Source organism: Sciurus carolinensis, chromosome 11 (assembly GCF_902686445.1).
Source record: "Sciurus carolinensis chromosome 11, mSciCar1.2, whole genome shotgun sequence".
Taxonomy (NCBI): Eukaryota; Metazoa; Chordata; class Mammalia; order Rodentia; family Sciuridae; genus Sciurus; species Sciurus carolinensis.
In genome coordinates, this window is record NC_062223.1 from 73,325,418 (window position 1) to 73,346,092 (window position 20,675).

Consider the following 20,675-nt stretch of genomic DNA (forward strand, 5'->3'; position numbering starts at 1 on the left):
AGCCTTTCTATTTGTAAATTCTTTTAACTATTGTTTATCATGGAAGGATTTTATTTCATAATTAAATCTGAAGGTAAGATTTTCTGGTATGAGACTCTTGGTTGGCATCCATGTTCTTGCAGAGTTTGAAATATGTTGTTTCAGGCCCTTCTAGCTTTTAGGGTCTGGGCTGAGAAATCTGCTGATATCTGTATTGGTTTCCCCTATATATAATCTGATGTGTGTCTCTTGCAGACTTCAAAATTCTATCTTTATTTTGCATGTTAGATATTTTCATTAAAATGTGCCTTGGTATGGATCTCTTCTAGTTTTGTATATTTGATGTTATGTAAGCCTCTTGTATTTGATTTTCCATTTCATTCTTCAGGTTTGGGAAATTCTCTGATATTATTTCATTGAATAGGTTGTTCATTCCCTTGGTTTGTATCTCCGTACCTTCCTCAATCCCAATAATTCTTAAATTGATTATTTCATGATATTCCATAATTCTCGGAGGTTCCATTCAACCTCCAAGATTGAACCTTCTCCAACAGAGAAGGTTTTTACCATATTCTCTGTTTGGTCAACTTTATTTTCTAGATTAAATAATTTATTTTCATTGTCTGAGGTTCTGTCTTCTAAGTGATCTAATCTGTTGATGATTCTTCCTATTGAGATTTTAATTTGGTTTATTGTTTCCTTCATTTCAAGGATTTCTGTTTGTTTGTTTTCAGAATCTCTATCTCTTTATTGAAATGATCATTTGCTTCCTGCATTTGCTCTTTTAACTGTTTATTAGAGTGATCATTCATTGCCGTTCAGTTGTTCTCTTATCTCATCCTTTGCTTCTCAGATCATTTTAATTATGTACATTCTGAACTCATTTTCTGACATTTATTCTGCCATGTTGTCATTGGATTCATTAATATAGCATCTTGGTTTGTTTGCAACACTTTCTTCCCTTGTTTTTTCATGTCATTTCTGTATCTTCCCCTCTAGCAGTGCTGATCTGAGGTATTGCAGTTTTCCCCCTATAGGCTCATAGTAAACCTTGTAGGTTTCCAATACCTCTCCTTTAAGGGGAAGATCAATATTAGCAAACTGGTGCAGACAATATGCAGCCCTAAACCAAATAGCCCCTATGGAGACATTAACAGCATTGTCATAATAAACAGAAAGGATGAGTCTGTCTGATTATTATCTGTAGCATAACAAATAGTTTTACCTTGAGGTCTACAAATTCTAGTGGTGGACAAAGAGGATGGAGAGGGGTATAGATAATGGGATAAGAAGAGAGTAAATAGAGGAACTAGATCATAGGAAGAGTGAAAGTGGAATAAAAAGAAATTGGTTGTTAGCATGAAGAAAGGGAGAAAGAGACTCTGAGGAAACAGGTAAACAAAAGGAAAATAGAGAGAGTGAGAAAAATAAAGAAATAAAAATTTAAAAATTAAAAAAAGGGGAAAAATACTACACTATAATAGTCATATACTATTCAAACTTACAGTCTTCAGTAGCCTAATGGATGAGAGGTACCTGACAATGATCTTCCAGTCTCCAGCAGGCATCCCAGGATGGGATTTGCCCCACCTAAAGATGGTGACTTCCACTTGGGGATAATTCAAAATGACTGCACTGGCTACCATACTAGTAGATGGGGAGCTGCAGCATGGGGGTGCTGAGTCTGTGCTGGGGTCTTGAAGCCTCAGTAGTATATTTTATAACTGATCATTGAAAACAGCAGAAAAAATAAAGATGAAATTTTGAGTTTGGTTCATAGAAAAAGTGTAAGTAGCAATCTCAGGTTGATTGTGGATACTATATAGAATAATGTAAATTTAACCATTTTATGTAGTGTAAAGTTTTCATTTTTAAATCATGTGGATGATGTTAATGTGTAGAAATATTCAAAACAATAATAAAATGGTACCACACTGCATTAAAAGAAAGCAAAATGTAGTATATGTACATAATAAAGGTCATTTCTATTTTGCATCCTCTACCAAAAATATCTGACCCTAAATTTCTTACTGGCTTCAACTTCTGTTCACAGCCACTCACCTTAGGTCATTTCCCCACATTTAGATCCTTTCTCTTATCAGCAGATACATTTTTAATTAATAAACTCAAAGTCCTTCTGAGAGCACTCCTCAAAATTGTCTTACCTACCCAAGGCTTTTTGCTTTCACATCTGTTGTCAGGTCACATCGGGTTCTATAGCCTGTGGTATGTTCTTTTTCTCCAGAATTATATACTTCCTAAGAACTTCCCTTCCTCAACTTTCCAAAGTAGTTTTCATTCCATATGTCTATGATTTTTCTTTCATTGACCCCACTCCTTTTGTTCAGTTGTCAGATCTTTCTGCTCAAAACTCAACCTATAATCTCTGCACACTCTTTTCTTCAAATAGCTCTAGTTGCTAAAGAAAAGATATGGACTGAAACCAATTGAAGACTAAGGAACCACCTAAGGGAGATGAAAATCCCTTCCTGTGTCCCTTAGTTTCCTTTGACATGTCCTTTGGTAGATATGTTTAACTCATCCTTTCCTCACATTGTATCTTATATATACATTTACTCCTTGATTTTCAGCACTTTCTCGTTGTGTTTCCAAGAACATTAAAATTTCAGGTAAGCGACATTTCCATTCTTTCCACTCCCCTTTTAATAGCTGTCGAACAATTTTTATAAAAGCCTGAAGCTAATACTTTATTACTTCTGCTTCTCATCTCCTTTCTGTTTCTCAGATACGATGATGATGATGATGATGATGATGATGATGATGATGATGATGATTGCTTTATATCTATACATAGTATTTGGGTTCAACTGACAAACTCATATGTACATCCTTCAGAATCAATGATACCACTATCATTTGTTTCTCTTTCTCTATATATAGTCTTATCTCTCAGTCTCTCTACTGTTAACCTTCTCTACTCCTTCAGAATTTCTCTTATTTTTTAAATTTTTTTTGTCAATGGACCTTTAATTAATTAATTAATTAATTTATATGTGGTGCTGAGAATCAAACCCAGTGCATCACACATGCTCAGTGGTAGGTGAGCACTCTACCACTGAGCCACAATTCCAGCCCTCCCTTGTATTTTTAAATCAAACTAATTCTCATTTGGAAAAAAAAAAAAAACACAGAATTCTTAAGATTGCTGGTGACATCTTTTCCATTTCTTCTTATTCCATTTACTATTCAGTGGGGCATAAAGACTATAAAATGACTTTTACTTGAAAGTATAGTTTGTTTTGTGAACAACATATTTCACTATTAATTAGTTCTAGGATGTTATTTATGTCCTTCAAGCAATACCCTATTATTGATCATTTTCCTTTTTAATACCCAGCAATACTATACTCATTTTTTGAGGGTAAGTGCACTTAACACGAGATTTATCCTCTTAATATATTTTAAGTATACAATATAATATTGTTAAATATAGTCACAGTGTTAAACCTAAACTCTTTAAAATTTATTCATTCTTTACAGCTAAAATTGTGTGCATGTGATTAGCAGCACGCTCTTCCCCTCTCTCCAGCCTATAACAAACCATTCTATTATTTGCTTCCATGAGTTTGACTATTTCAGATATCCCATATAAAAAGAACCATGCTGCATTTTTCTTTCTAGGACTGACTTATTTTAATTAATGCCATATACTCAAGGTACATCATTGTTGTCACATATTGAAGAGCTCCATTTTTAGGGCCAAATAATATTTTACTACAAGTTTATGTCACATTTTATTTTATCTATTTACCTGCTATGTGGATATTTAGGTTGTTTACAAATCTTGGTATTACTAACAGTGCTCCAGAATCAATGAGAAAACGAATCTCTATTCAATTCCAGATCCAATTTTCTGTTACTTTGTGGGATTGCTGATCACACAGTAGCTCTATTTTTAAAATGTTTGAGGATATTCCATACTGATTTTCATAATTAACTCAACCTTTTTGAATACCTACCATCATTTTAACAAAGTTTCCAATTTCTTCACATTCCCATAAATACTTTTATAAAATTTTATAATAGTCCTGATAGTAGGTATATGGTGATAGTGTGGTTTTGATGGGTATTTGCCTGTTGAGTAGTGACATTGAGCACCATTTCACTTATCTTTTGACCATTCACATATCTTCTTTACAAAACTGTCTACTCCAATCCTTAGATCATTTTAAAATCAAGTTATTAGAACTTTTTGGTATTGAATGTATACATTCCTTCTATGTTTTGTAAATTAGTTCCTTCCCCAGAGCTAGGTGTCTGAGGAAGTAGGGGTGCCCTGCCCTTTTATATATTTTAGAATTTCTCTGTTCTCATGACCAATATGACTTGAGACCAAAAGCTGTGCCAAGGTCAGGAAAGAAGCTGCCCAGGAGTCCAGGCAGGAAGGAGCAGCCCAGGAGGCATTCATTAACAGCCGCTTGTTGGGAGAAACAATTTTCTGGAGGCAGGTCACCTTGATAACAGGTCGCAACTGGGAAAGGGCTCTGGAGGTATTAACATTTCAATCTCCCAATCTCCAACTTCCCAGACCCAAATCAGCTTCCATCTTCCCCATCCCACCTGATCATCTATCGATAAGAATTGCCTGTCCTTTGTTCTTGCCTCAATATCAGCATTCATTGTGAGATAAGTGCACATACCTGGAATATAATTTGCTCCAATTCAGTCCCCTCTACTTCCCTTTTCCCTCCCCTCCTCCCTCCCCCATTCCTTTTTCTGTATGTTAACAGTCTTTCTTCTACTTATTTAGTTTTTAATTAGTGTATTATGGAGATACATGCAGATGGAATTCACTGTCATATGCAGATATTCGTTTGGTCGGTTTCATTCTACTGTTCCTCCCTTTTCCCATGCCTTCTTCCCTATTCCTCAATCCCCTTCTTCATCTCCACTGGTCTCTCTTTTATCCCTCCCCTGACCCACTGATGCTCTTCTCCCCCTCATTTTGGATTAGGATTAGATGTTCTACCCTTGACTTACTGGACCTGGCTTGTTTCACTTCACATAATTGGTTCTCCATTTCTATCCATTTACTCACTTCTTTATGACTGAGTAAAATTTCATTATGCATATATACTATATTTTCTTTATTTATTCTAGGAATTTTGAGTATATGAGTATATGAGTATATTATTCTTCATAAATGTTAAAACTGTCTTTTTTATTTGCTACTATTCATTTGTATTGTCATTATTCATTTTATAATTCTAGGTTTTACTGAGGCCACTGCCTCCCTTTGATCTGTGCTAAGACAGCCCTCAGGAGTGCTATAAAATGAATTCCATGAAACACCATGTGTCTAATATATTTTGGGGAGTCAAATATATCAATGAAATCACTAGTTATACAAAGTTACTTCAGGACCTTGATGTGTACACTGAAATTTTCAACTCTGTTTACCCTTGGGAAAAACACATTTTGGAACAAAGCAAAGGCTTTAAACTCATTAACGTGAGTTGGACACATGGTGTCAATTTGCATGTATTTTGTATTTAATCTCCATAAGATTTTAGAAACAGTGCTTATTGTGTCAATTGTAATGAAGAGGAGAGTGGGGCTCAGGTGAGTCACATAACACTTAATAATCCACTTGGAAAGTACCAGAGTGAGAAGTTCAGATTCAAAGCCCAGGCTTATTGTGCTATGACATCTGCTTCCTAAGATTTAGCATATTTATTCCAAGGGACATTTACAAAATAACAATAAAAATGTCATCAGAGTAGGAGACACTGAAGTCAACTGGAAAAGAGAATGTGATAGAAATCTGAGCACAGGAATGCAAAGGTCAGTGTCAAGGTACTGAGGGAACGAGGCTGAGAAAAGGCATGCTGGTTGCATTTTCTAGATCACACGGAAATACCGTAGCTTTTCTCTATGCCATTCACACTCTTCCCTCCTCTTTCATACCCACCATCTGTTGTGTGTCTTTATGGAAGATTGTAACCACCCTTCAAAAATGCTCTTACAGGTCACTAATTCATAGTAGTATTTTCCTCTTTTGTTCATATTTTCTAGCAAATGTTTACTTGGCTCTATGCTTAAAATGGGGGATTGAACACTGAATAAATCTGGTCTCCATGTAGATATTTTGAGCACCTCATGTTTGGCAGTGCTCTGCCAGGAAGTTATATGTACAACAATTGAATTGCCTCTGAAGGTTATTGTAAATCAATTTTAGACACAAAAGGAACTAAGACTCCTCACTGAGTTCCTATGAACACTGAAACAGGATTATTTTCGCAGCAATGAGTTTCTAACCCTGATTTTACAATACCCAAGGGACTGTGAGGTAAAAATAGATTCCATGTCCTGATGCTGGTGATTGTCAATCACTAGATATTGAAGTGTAACTTGCAATTTCTCTAAAGCTCCCTGGATTACTTTGATTTGTCAATTTACATCAATTTGGAACTATAATGAACATCCACAATTATCAGTTTGAATGTGTTAAAAATGTAAGTGTGAATTGAATAAAGTACAAATCAGTATTGCCTAATCCTGACTTTATATATGCTTTCCTGTCTTTGAACCCACAAAACAGAAATACTGTCACTGATTCCGTCCTGTACTATGATACTCTTGGGTTTGTAGTCATTTATCCTTTCCCTGGGGTTTTGTGAAAATTTTTGTTTCACTAGATTTTTTTTTGTCTTCCATGCAATTAAACACTACACCAATTCGTAGCTCTGAAAATTAATATGTTAAGGTAGGATGGCTGATAAGCATAATACAACAATACAAATAGACGAATAAAACTTTCTTTAGGATTTTCATGTGTCCATACTACCCTGTTAGAGGGAAAATGATAAGAAAATCTTATATTGAATCAACCTAGACAAGGCATCTTCTTTCTTTTGAAGGCTCTAGCAATTCAGAAATTCTTGGAATCCTAGTTAGTCTTCAACCTGCAAGCTGGGCATTTCCAGGAATTCACTATTATTATGCAAAACTACCAGCTGATCTCTAAAAGGAGTATTTTATTTTTTGATCCTATTCATTGTGAGAAAAAAATAAATTATGAAAGACTTACAAATTGACTAAATTGTGATAGTTTGGGCAACAAGAAAAAAGTTTGCATAAAAGATAGATGAATGGTAGTGGTGGCACACACCTGAAGGTAATAATTTGGAGGCAAAACTCTATAAAGGATTTTCTGGGACTATAACTTGATCTCAAGTATCCAAGTGGAACTTTTGTTGTGTGATAATGACTGGAGTCCAGAACAGATTCTGATTTAATGGCCGTTCTGTTTCTGTCTTCATTTCCTGTTCTATAAATGGAGCAGTATAATTGTAAATGCAAAACATTGTGCAAATTTAAAAAGTTGGTGTATGTATAGCCCTCAAAGCATTTCACGATATAGTGAAAATTTTGTAAATGATTTTTGATAATAATCAGAACTAGAATATTCTGTGGAAACTCATACATGTCACAGCTGCCATGGAGATGTTTCCTCAAATTCAGCAATTATTAATCAGGCATCAGTAAATGACATCCTGTTCTTTAAACGTGGACATATTGACAGTGGAGAATAAAACATGCGACCCAAACAAATGGCATTCAAAACATCTGCTTTACTACCGAGTAAAAGCTGTGCAATGTGTCTTGGTTTAGCAATTCATCTAAACTGGTAAACTGAGTTATTGAAAAATTTCTCCTACTACCTTCCCCTCATGAGTAATGTAACTCACCTCAAGCTTCAGGCTCTCGGTGGCAGGAACAGGACTTTTCCAGGAAAGGAATGAAGGGTGACACTGAGATCTGCTGGACTAAATCTCATATGTTTCTGGATTCTCTATTTCATGCATTGATCCTTTTGTGTATTCCTTTGCCAATACTCTGTTTTCATTATTTCATCACTATATTAAAATTATTGTTATATCTATCATAGAACATGTCTTGTTTCTCTCTCCTGGATCTATAAGGTTATTCCATAGCTAGTAGTTTTGCAATACATTTTTTAAAAATCTTTAAATAAATGGTTTTATTTAGCAACATAGCAGATTACATATATATTGACATGTATATGTATATATTTACATATGATATAAAGGTCATATTTTGAAAACTTAAAATTATCTTCTTCAACATCAGGAATGAGCCAGGATACCTATTGTATTGTGTATAGGTATGTATGTATGTATACACATATATGTGTCTAAATACATATAGGTATATGAAAAGATACATGTGTATACATATGTGTATAAGTCCTTGTACTTATATACATATATACACATATATGTATGCCATAATACATATATACATATAGTCATAATTTTGAAAGCTTAGAATTATTTTCTTCAAAATTAAGAATGAGACAGGATGCACATTGTATTTTATATATAGGTATGTATGTGTATATATATACATATATACACACACACTGTGTCAACATACAGATACATATATGCACATATGCATGTATTTGTCTACCTATATGCATATACATGTATATAGACATATGCATTATGTATACACACATGAAATAATTCTAAGCTTTCAAGATTATGACTTTTCTGTATTGAATTTTATGATGCATAGATTTGATTTAGTTAATGAATTTCTTCCAAAAATAATGAATACAAATTGCTTTAGAAACACTGAACCAAAATTGGATGACTGTAAAAGAGAGATGGTTTGCTTTATGGAAGAAGGCTCAGAATGATCTTGAAAGATGTGGGAATTTTCATTTGAAGGAAGCAATAAAATGAACAAAATGAAAGTCTTCATATTTATAATATAATGGATAAAAATAAGACTTAACTTCTCCTTGGTCATTGAGGGATGCAGGCTAGAGTGATATGGAAAATCTTAGTAGTATATAAGCAGAGATCTCACATTTGGCCTCACTAACATCTATACTATGCCTGGTTCCCATCTATTTCCAATAATTATTTATTATATAAATGAATAAATGAATAATTAATTATTTTAATACCAGGCTTATGAATTTTACTGCACTGGAAAACATCCAAGATCATTGAAATGATTTAGTAAGAAAATTTTATATTCAAATATTTATTAAATATTTGTTCTACACCAGTTCAAGATTAATGAAAATATAATTAGGGATGTGGGAGGGAATATCCCTAATTTGTGTAGAAAATAAAGACTATATATGGATATAAATTATTTCATTGCTATTGATGTTTGCAGAGACACATTTTTGTTGTCGTTATTTATTTTGTATTGTTCTTAAATTGCTTCTTCTTTGTCCATTTTCCCATTCCCTAAATTGTTGTCATTGTTGTTTTTGGTGTTACGGGAAGTTCGGTAAACAAAGAGAAAATCGGTCTGAGACCAGAAGACTGGCTTTGGAAAGCCAGAAGTATTTTTTGTCTCCAGAGTACCAGCAGACCCTTAAGGGAAGTGTCTCAGCATTATAAACCCTGTTGCTGCCTCTGTCTTTGCAGACCTGAGGCACACTGCTCAGGTGACCCAACACAGGCTCTTACACATTGAATTTCTGAAGTCTGGATTTGTGTGAGTATCTTAGCACTAACTAGAAGCGACATTTAGGTATTTGGAAAGCTATGTTCCTTACTCTTATAGAGAAGATAATGAAAGAGAAAGAGAGATGATTATTACAAGAGTCTAAATGTACAGACAGCAGTATATAATGATAAACAAGGAAGAGAATGAGGAGACAAAGCATAAATGTGCTGAGGCAATGAGGAATATCTGTCCTGGTTTTTGTCTCTCCTCACCTGACACTGCTAAGAAGGGCACTGAACAAAGCTTCTTGAATGAAAGGGACATGGTATTAAACAGGAAGTGAGTAACATCTCTTAACCATAAAAACATTGATGTATGAGAGACCTTGTTTTAAATTTCTAGATTGCATGATCAAGTTTTTAATTTCAAACAGAGTAAATTTCATGGTAATAACAGCTCTTTCATTGGACTGTTGCTTGCAATTACATGAGATAATGCATGTGGATTCATGTGAAGTCCTTAACTCCACAGTTTCCTAGAAGTACTATATGTTGTTATTACTGATATTTCCCATATAACCCTATAGAGTGATAGTTTCAATCTAGCTTGACACCCTTAGGCAAGCGTCGGGATCCAGAAAAAGGCAACCTGATTTCCCCATCTAGCGGTACATGTTACATGATGGCCCTTGTGGGTGCAGAGCTTTGTGGGCTGCTGTGGTTCTCTCACGGTGTAGACTAGGCCCTGAGCAGTGCCTCCAACAGAGAAACTGCATAACATCATTTTGGTTTTTGGTTGAATAAATGTACCATTCATTGAGCTAAGTTAAATTAAGGAACTAAGTTAATCTCCCTGATTTTCACCAGTCATAGGACTAGAGATGAAGTTTACTGCTCTGTGAGTAAGTGCAACCTTGACTGCTCACCTTTAGCTTACACCATTGTATTTGTTTTTATATTGCAAACATCTTCCTTATTAGCTGATTTTAAATATGAGTTCTTAGAAGTCAGAGACTGTGTTTTTAATATTTACTTTTAACACAATCTTATTTGGGGGGAAATATATTTCATACACATTTCAGTGACATTAGTTTTATTGCAAACACTGGCATTTTTAGTTTCACTGAAAAATAGAAAAAATTTGTTGGGTTCGTATTCACTTTCTCTCCCTGTCTGTCTCTCTGTCTCTCTCCCCTCCCTCCCTCCCTCCCTCCCTCCTCACCTCTCTCTTTCCTTCTTTCCTTCCTTCCTTCTCTCCTTCCTTCCTTGTCTCCTTCCTTCCCTCCTTTCCTCCTCCCCTCCTTCCCTGCTTTCTTCCTTCCTTCCTTCTCTCTCTTTCTTTTGAGTTTTAACTTGTTTTGCAGTACTGCAGATTGACCCCACGTGCTGAACCACTGAGTTATATCCTCAACCCTATCCCACTTTTCTGTTTTTTTAAAGACAGGCTCTCACTTAAGTTTTCCAGGCTGGCCTCAGACCTAGATACTCCTTCCTCACCACCACCCACACCAAGTTGCTGGGATTACAGGCAGGTGCTCTGTCCCTGGCTAGTGTATTTATAATAAATTGTAACGTCAAAATGGAGAAATTTCTCAAACCCTACAACCCAGAGATTGCTTTCATTAATATTAGAAGTCAATGAAATTCTGATCAGTTATCTTGTGCAAAAACATTTTGTCCTTCAATGAAATTATACTATATATCAGAAACACTTTAATTCAGTATAGTGATTAAAGATAATTTTGTATTTGTCTTGTCTCCACCGATTACTAGCTTTGAGACAATCTGAAAGTTACTTGACCTCTCTTTGTTCACATTATTGGTTATATAGTAACAAAAATATGTTAAATATTTTAAACAATATATATTCTGCTTCCATATATAAGGTATTATAAAATTTGTTAAAATTACTCAGAATGCTAAAATATTTTAATAGTCTGGGTAGTCTTCATCAAATAAATGTAGCCTAATTTATTTATCCAGTCCAACATGTCTGAACCATACTAAATTATATCTTTTCATTCCTTCTGAGGTATACAAAATAGGGAAGACTACAGGCTAATTAAAATATCTATAAATATATTTATTTTTCACTACAGACCTCCTATCTATTCACTGTGTATTAAAAAGTAGAGCTATATCTTCAGGTGTCTTCACCTTGTACTTAGGTCAGAGACAGTTCAACTCAAACATACACTTGAATTTTTTGTTTATTTTTGTTTTCGTTTTTTCCCCCAACACACAAATACAGGTCACCTCTAGTGTTTTTCAAGCTCTAGATGACTTAGGTGAAGAAAGAAGCAGATAGTTCTTCTTCCTAATTTTATCCTTACTGTGTCCTTTTAATATTGGGAGGTCTGCACATAGTGGTACACACCTGTAGTCCCAGCTGTACAGGAGACTGAGGCAGGAGGATTGCAAGTTGGAGGTCAACCTGGGCAATTTAATGAGACCATGTCTCAAAATACATTTTGAGGAATGGGTGAAATGCTTAAAATAGAAAAAAAATCTGCATAAACCTGTTTCTCTTTGTGGACAGTCTCACCTTGGGTTGTGCTGGAAGCAGTGAGTGAAGGAAAGTCAATATGTAGCACCCACTGCTTTGGGAATACCAACCCCTAGTGGCAACATGACATGATCAAAGGTCCAGAAATATTTCCTGGAAAAGTCTGGAATGGCAGTGAAGTGAAAGCCGATACTACGTGGGCCATTTTTTTCGGTTATTCTTACATGACAGATGGCAGAGAAGTGATGGGGTCATTCCCTGATTTGCCTATTGCCTTTAACAATCATAGGTTCAACTCACCTGGTCATTAATTTTAAAGTATGTGTGTGCAAGCAGTGGGGACAGGAATTCAACATTATCTCACTGCCCTTTGCTGCCTGATATTTTCCCTAGAGAAGAGTATCAGTATAGAATAATCTCACAAAGACCCACTGTGTTTATACTGTGAGTTAATAAAATCCAAAGTAGCTGTTAAAGAATTGTGATCATACTGACACTAAGGAAGTAAAACAGACATTTAACAATATTTATATTTTCTGTTTTCTCATCTGTAAACTATGTATGAAAGGTCTTAGTCAGTGATTTTAAGTTGAAAGTAACTTAGAGTTAGTTTTCATTCATCTTATCAATTGTTTCTTATTTTAATTACATTTTCACAGGAATTTCTTTTTCTGTTAGTGAATAAAAAGTATGTAATAGATTATGATTTATTTTGTTTATTTCTGTTAATCTTCAAACTATGCAAGTCATACACACACATGTACACACAATATCTCAACTACAGGCTAAATTTTAAAGCAAAGTCTACAGAACTATATTCTTTTAGAGTGGTCAGAAAATATGATAGAATCACAAGGGTGCCACAAATTTTTTTTATTATAGTAGAATCTTGTTTACAACTCAACTTCAAATATTTGAAAAAAAATCTTCTATAATATTTTGCTAAATAAAAAATTATTTCACATCAATATGTAATTTATAATACTCTTAAATGTAAAGAAGATCAATATTTACTTAATTTTGGAATATAAAGTATCTGGAGGTATCATTGGTGAGTTTTTTAATTCATTTTCATCATGCTTTCATGCATACATTTATTTAAGGCATAAGAAAGTTTTACTTAAGATGATACTTAATTCACATAAGCCTTTAAAAAAAAGCAAAAAGTAATTTTTTTAAATAAAATCAGGTTGAAATCTTGTTTAACCATAGAGAAATGCAATAAATTATATTATTTCTCCAATTACTTTTCCAGAATGATGCTGCACAGTTAAAGCTATTAATACATTTCATTATTTCTGATTAGACCTGAAGATCTTTCATCATTGTTCCATCATGCCATTTATCAATGGCACCTGCTTCAAGCCATCTGTCTTCACACTCATTGGAATTCCAGGCCTTGAATCAGTGCAACACTGGATTGGGATTCCATTCTTCATCTCTTTTATTCTGGCCACCTTTGGAAATGGCCTTCTCATCACCATCATTCGCACTGAGCATAGTCTCCATGAGCCCATGTACATCTTTTTGGCTGTGTTAGCAGCTACTGACCTAGGCCTGACCTTATGCATTACCCCTAAAATGCTGGCCATCTTTTGGCTTCAGTCAAGGGAGATTCATTTTGACTCCTGTTTAATTCAGATGTATTTTACACACACTTTCCAGTGCATGGAGTCTGGCATTCTCCTGGCCATGGCCTTTGACAGATACGTGGCTATCTGTGAGCCATTACGGCATTCTTCCATTCTCACTAAGAGGGTGCTAATCAGTATTATAATGGTGGTGACCATTCGAGCATCTGTCATCATCATCATGTGTCCACTTCTAATTAAGTTGCGCCTGAAGCATTTCCGGACCACGGTCATCTCTCACTCCTACTGTGAGCATATGGCTGTGGTAAAGGTGGCTGCTGAAAATGTCAGAGTCAACAAAGCATATGGACTGTTCGTGGCTTTCTCAGTCCTTGGATTTGATGTGATCTTCATTTTCTTGTCCTACGCCTTCATCTTCCAGGCTGTCTTTAAGCTGCCACAGAAGGAGGCACGATTCAAGGCGTTCAACACCTGCACAGCCCACATCTTTGTCTTTCTTCAATTCTATATTCTCACATTTTTTACATCCTTCATACACAGATTCGGCTTCAATGTTGCTCCTTCTGTGCATATACTGCTGTCCAACCTTTACCTGCTTGTTCCACCCCTGCTTAATCCTATTGTCTATGGAGTGAAGACCAAACAAATCAGAGAGGGAGTGATCAAAATGTTCACTCCCAAGGGTTAAATTGACAAGCTCTTCAATTCCTCATTTAATCTTCATAATAATCTACATAGCAATCTTGTCATGCAGGGTAATTCCATGATAATTTTTGTGTTATTTTAATTTTTGTGGGATGGAACAGATTTCATAAGTAAAAGTACAGATAATTCATAGGCACTTTTTCAGATAAAAATTTCATTTATTTAATCAAAACTAATAATGCTTTCTATGGCTTTAACTTCTGAACACTCTAACATTAGAATAGGATCAACTTTGGAAAACATTATCCTACGTTTTGTGCTCTTCACCAGATGTTACTGGTATAAGGTATTTTCATATTTTCTAACACTAGTTTCTAAACTATAAGTCATGATAAAACTTTCATATTTTAATGTTTATTCAACTCCAGATTCTACAATGCTCCATTAAATATTACATGTTTCCATGTAAAATGATGCAATATATATATTTTGGGGTGAGGGTAGGAGGCTTGGAGTGTCTGTGGGCTTTATTCCATTTGTTAATATTAGAACTAAATAAAAATTCAGTCATTAAATACTATTTTTTGCAAGTAACATTTTGCAGACTGAGAGCTCATTAAATTTTACAAATAGCTTTCTACTTATTTCCCTCAGTCTACCTCTAGAGTTGGTAGAATGTTTCTTGTGAGTGATGATCAAAATAAAATTCTCAAAAAAAAAAAAAAAAAAAAGACAAGGGCCATGTATTCCTTGGTACACTACCTATTAAATTTTTGATGTGCGACAAGGTTGTATTAACTTATGTATTTTTCAACACTCTCAAAGACTGCAACACTTGCATATTCTATATACATTACAATCACTTGACTGATTTGAAGATTTTTTCTTAAATTTTCACTTCTACCCACATTTGCATTTTTTGACTGATATATCAGTCAGTAAACACAGTTGGTACTTTTGATCAGAAACATGTTTGCAAATGGATAGTCACAATGCAACCTCAGGATGCACATTTTACCAGCATCATCAAGATAATGTTTATGTCACATTTTTTTCCTGTTTCTATCAATAACATATTTTGTATATATGTGATACTGGGGGATTCAAACAAATGATTCTCTATCACTGAGACACACTGGACATTTTTATTTTATTTAGAGACAGGGTCTAACTACATTGCTGAGTCTGGCCTTGAACTTGTGATCCTCCTGCCTCAGGCACCTTGACACCCACTCTATGTACAACATTTTAATATTCTCTTTCAACTATTCTTATTTGCTTCCCCTTTGTATTTGTTTAAAACATGCGCTTTATTCGCCAACTTAACTTTGGGCTTTTCACTCACAATGCAATCTGTTTTCCAAAATTGCTCTTTCATTTTACATTCACACAAGCAATGTCTGAGGAATTCAATTTTTTCACATCCTTAACATCACTGGTTATAAGTTTCTTTCTTTTTAAAGAATTTTTATTATGGTCATTCTGATGGATGAAAAATGGTGTCACTGTAGTTTTGATTTGCATTTCCATGATGACTAATAATGTTGAAGAAGTTTTCATGTATTTATCTTCCTTTGCCCATTTTTAATTGGATTAATTGACTTTTCACTATTTTGTCACAAGAGTTCTTTATGTATTCAAAATATATACTTGTCCTCTCAGATCTATGATTTGCAAATATTTTCTCCCATTCAGTAAACTGTACTATCTCTTGATTGACACTATTAGCAACAGGTTTAAATTTAAATGTATGCCACTTTATGTATTTTTTTTTCATTAATTTTGCTTTTTATCTCATATTCAAGAAACCATCACAATACAAAGACTTGTATTTCCTATTGAGAGTTTTAAGCTTTTATCTTTTGTACTTAGTTCTATAATTCTCTCCAACTTTAAATTTGTTTCTTTATTGCTTTTTTGTCTGTGGTGAAAGTTGGGGTTACAGTTTTATTCTTTGAGTGTGGGCATTCGATTGGCTTATCACTGTTTTTGAAAAAACTTTTTCATCTAGTTTCTTGGCATTCTAAGCATGCTGGGCACCATAGACACTCAATTATTTTCCATGAATGTATATTTCCTTCTTTATTCAGTACCATACTGTCCTCATAGTGTAGTAAGTTTTGAAACTGAGAAGTGAGAATCCTCCAATTTTGTTCTTTTTCCACATTTTTGGGTTATTCTGGATGGGACAAAAAGGCTAAGGGGAAATCCATTAATTTTTCTATCTTTAATAGAAAAAAGTACATCCTAAAAACATAGGAAATGTATCTTTTGGATAATCATACATAGCTATTTCTTGTATTACCCACGATTAATTTCTTCCAGAAATATTTTACTGAAATCTCTAGTTTACAATCTTTTTGTAAAGATAACTAATTAATCTGTTTTCCAGACTTCTGATCCCTGAAGATTTTTTTACTAGTCTGTTTAGTGATGTCTAATTACTAAAAATTTTAGTCATTTTTATACCATCAGATGATGAATATGCCACTCAAAAATTAGTTCCTAGCATCCTGAGAAATCATCCTTATCTAATATTTCATCATTGTTTTATAAATATCATTCTTTCAACACCAAAATCAGAAAAAGCAAAAAAATTTGCTTTTGATCCAAGAGATATCTTAATAAGACTCCAAAAAACATTTGGAAGGACACCAGGAAATTCCTGTTACAGTACCTGACTTCAAAATTTTATTTTGTACCTGAAGATGACTGGGACTGACCTGCTTTGACCAAACATCAAGCCATATAGGATGGACATACATTACATTCCAGAAATAAGAGGTCTTTAAAGAGGACGAATTGCCCGCAGAGTAGACACGCGGTTGGTTAAATATATTAAACACACACAAACACATGAAAATGATTAGGCATAACTGGAAATCCCGCTTCTTAGAATTCTGTACATCCAAGCTTCTCTTACCAAAAATATTTTCATTTGTTAAAAAAGTACTGTTTTCTGGAACTTTCACTGCATGCTTCTCCAGAAGGGAAGGCCAGTGGCACAGTGAGGGCACATGGTGCCTACAGATTTTTATGAAAAATAAAGAAAAAGGCATTAAAATGGAAAATAAGAATTATACATTTTAAAAACCTTGGCTCAATACTGCCAATACATTCTCAGATTTATAATTGAAAAATGTATTAAGATCTTTCTTGACTCCTAAGCACAAGGCCATGGGTTCAATCCCCAGCACTGGAAAAAAAAAAAAAAAGATCTTTCTTATTTTTCTTTTGAATGTGTTTCTCTCTTCACAGAAATTCAAGGAAATTGTGATCAACTGATTGTGCCAAGCTGGGATATTATCTTATTTTCAAATAAAGAGACATGACATTTCACTTGAGCTCAATAGTTAAAAACAGAAACTGCTTGGGTGGGAATCCCTGTTCCATTACCCCGCTGTAATGGAAGCCTACGTTCAAAAGAGTAAATGCTCAATGCTGATATGGAGATTTAACACCCAAAAACATTCTCCAAAACTTGCTTCTTTAGTATCTGGAGGATTTTTGTTCGTTTTACGGATCATTAAAAAAGTGCCAAAATTCACTTATTGGGTTATAGTCACACTCTCAAGAACTTAAAAAACAAGAACCCCTACTTTGAAGTGAAAACATGGACTACATGCTCACGAATCTGCCTAGTCCGCACACCGTAGATAATGGGGTTGAGTGCAGGTGGGATAACCACATACAGGTTGGCAACAAGGATGTGGACATAACGGGGAACTTTTTTGCCAAATCGGTGGGTGAGGAAGGAAAAGAGGGACGGGGTGTAGAAAACACACATAACACCGATATGTGAGCCACAAGTGCTCAATGCTTTGCGGCGGGCATCTCGTGATGGGAGGCGGAAAACGGCACGGAGAATGTAGGCATAGGAGATTCCAACCAGGGCCAAATCCAAGACCAGGAAAGAAGCCACAAAAAGGCCATAGATGGCATTGATGCGAATGCTCGCACAGGCCAACTTGGCAATGCCCATGTGCTCACAGTAAGAGTGGGCAATAACTCGAGCCTCACAGAAGGGCAGACGATAGGTTAGGTACAGAATGGGCAGCATGAGCAGGACGGGGCGCATTATGATACCCACAGTAATGCCTGCCAGCACCCGCGGTGTCAGAATGGTTGTATAGTGAAGGGGTGCACAGATGGCCACATAACGATCAAAAGCCATAGCCAGCAGGACTGCCGACTCCATGCCTGTGAAGGTGTGTATCAGAAACATCTGGGCCACACATGCTCCAAAACCAATTTCATGTGCGTTAAACCAGAAGATACCTAACATCCGAGGCACTGAGGATGTGCAGAGAGCTAGATCTATGGTCGATAAGATGGCTAGAAAGTAGAACATAGGATCCCGCAGAGTACGGTCAGACCAGATGATCAGCAGAATTGTAGCGTTGCCCAGCAAAGCCATTAAGTAGACAGAGCAAAACGATAGGGAAATCCACACATGGAAAGCCTCAAGTCCTGGGATGCCTACGAGATAAAAGGTGCCTGGGTGGAAAATGGTAATGTTGGTGAGGAACATCTTGCCATCCATGAGAATAGAAATAGTTGACCACACCTAGAAGGAATATTAAAAAATTGAGAAATGATTAGATCAAAACTTCTCCAATCAGCTTAATTTGTATCTTTATTTTTCTTTTCAGAAAAGCAAATGCTAATACTTGAGTCTAAAGTCAGATATAGGCACAGACTGAGCATGCTTCAGGCGGAGAGCCATGGACTTTACAGTGGATCTCCCTCTGAGGCTTTGGACAATAATATTTTGTACTCATTTACCCAAGTTTCATACAAAACCTGGAATAGATGTTCAAAAACATGAGGTTTATGTTTATTTGGTGAACTCAGTCTTCTTCAGAGACAAAGCACACCTTATTTAAGCACAATGACATATCAAATCACAGAAAGACAGACTAATACCTGCACACAGATGATAGTATATACAATACTGGTGTTCCCAAACATAGGGGCTAATAGAAAATCCAGAAGAGTAACTTAAATCAATTTGTTTAGTGTCAATCTTTTAAATGATCTACATTTAGAATAATACCTTATTAATAGCTCATCTTTCCCATAATTACTCATGTATCCCCACAGACACACCGTATTTTATCTCAAAAATGAAAATTGTTGCACAAATATGTGGAAAGTTGCTGCTGGAAATAATCTCCAGCAAAGAAACGCGTCTGTTACTCATAACCTGGTAGTGATTAAACTTAATAAAGAGACCCAGAATTTCTACTGGTTGCCAAATTCCCCAAAATATCCTGAAATAGCCAGTAAGTCTACTCTCCCCTACATGGAGGAAGTAAAATTTGTTGAAAAAACACTTGAAAGAAAGAAATTGAAGAATGAATAAAGAATCTGTGGCATATATATACAATGGAATATTACTCCGCCATGAAGAATGATAAAATTACGGCATTTGCAGGCAAATGGATGAAATTGGAGAATATCATGCTAAGTGAGATAAGCCAATCTCAAAAAACTAAAGGATGAATGATATCGCTGATAAGTGGATGAGGACATATAATGGGGGGTGGGAGGGGTTAACGTTAGGGTTAGGGTTAAGGAGGGTGGCAAGAATGGAGGAAGGAAGGACTGATAGAGGGAAAAGAGGGGTGAGAGGGTGGGGAGGAGGGAAAAAAAAAGAAAACATTATGTAAATATGAGGGAGTTTTGTAAGTCTGCAAAAGTTTTTCACATATGTTGTTGGTGATTTATAGAAAAAATAAAATAAAGAAAAAAAAAGAAATTGAAGAAATCTGTGATACTGACTTACCTTACTTCTGTTGTCATCTTTCTTCCCTTCCTTCATCTGTCTCTCTGTTCCTCTCTCTTTTATTTTTTCAAAAAGAATAGATAGATGGGACTATCTAAAAAAGAAGAGAGAAACAGAGGAATATAGGAAGAAAAAAAGTAGAAAAAAATATGTGAAAAGAGAAGAAAGGAAGGAAGGAGAAAATTGAAGGAAGGGAAGAAGGATGTAAAGTCTCAGGTATAAATGATTCCAGAGAAAAGTCATAGGGGAAAGTCCAAATTTTGAGAAGTGTTTTATTAATGATATTTCCCCAAGCAGTAAATCCTGTAAGACTGTATGTAAAGTCCATGCCCATTCTTCTTTATTTCTCCACCTCCCTCTTTGGAATCAAGAGTCCACTCTTAGCTCTTGTCCTCTGATAATTTTACTTGTTAACATTATTATGGAAAGCTATACCCCAATACACACTTGTTCTTGGGAGTGAACATTATTATTTATGCCATGACTTCAATTTTGCTCTGCAGGAAAATTAGGAAAGACAATGGAATGAATCTGTCATAACTTTCCTGTGTGCATATATGAATACACCATAGTGAATCTTCACATCATGTACCCCCAAAAGACTGGGATCCTAATTAGAAAAAGACAAACTCTATGTTTGTATAAATATGTCAAAATATTCTCTACAGTCATATATAACTAAAAGAAACAAAGAAAAAAAGAAAAAA

General features: G+C 35.1%; 2 protein-coding genes across 2 annotated transcripts; one reads left to right on the forward strand and one right to left on the reverse strand.

Annotated features, from left to right (window-relative positions):
- The first annotated feature begins 13,278 nt into the window (after positions 1–13,278).
- Positions 13,279–14,223, forward strand: LOC124959575 (olfactory receptor 52A5-like). Its single transcript, XM_047517982.1, has one exon. The coding sequence runs from the start codon at positions 13,279–13,281 to the stop codon at positions 14,221–14,223; it is 945 nt and encodes a 314-aa protein (XP_047373938.1).
- A 3,552-nt stretch (positions 14,224–17,775) lies between these two features.
- Positions 17,776–18,711, reverse strand: LOC124959947 (olfactory receptor 52J3-like). Its single transcript, XM_047518445.1, has one exon. It carries the CDS (start codon positions 18,709–18,711, stop codon positions 17,776–17,778), a length of 936 nt encoding a protein of 311 aa, XP_047374401.1.
- Positions 18,712–20,675: the final 1,964 nt, after the last annotated feature.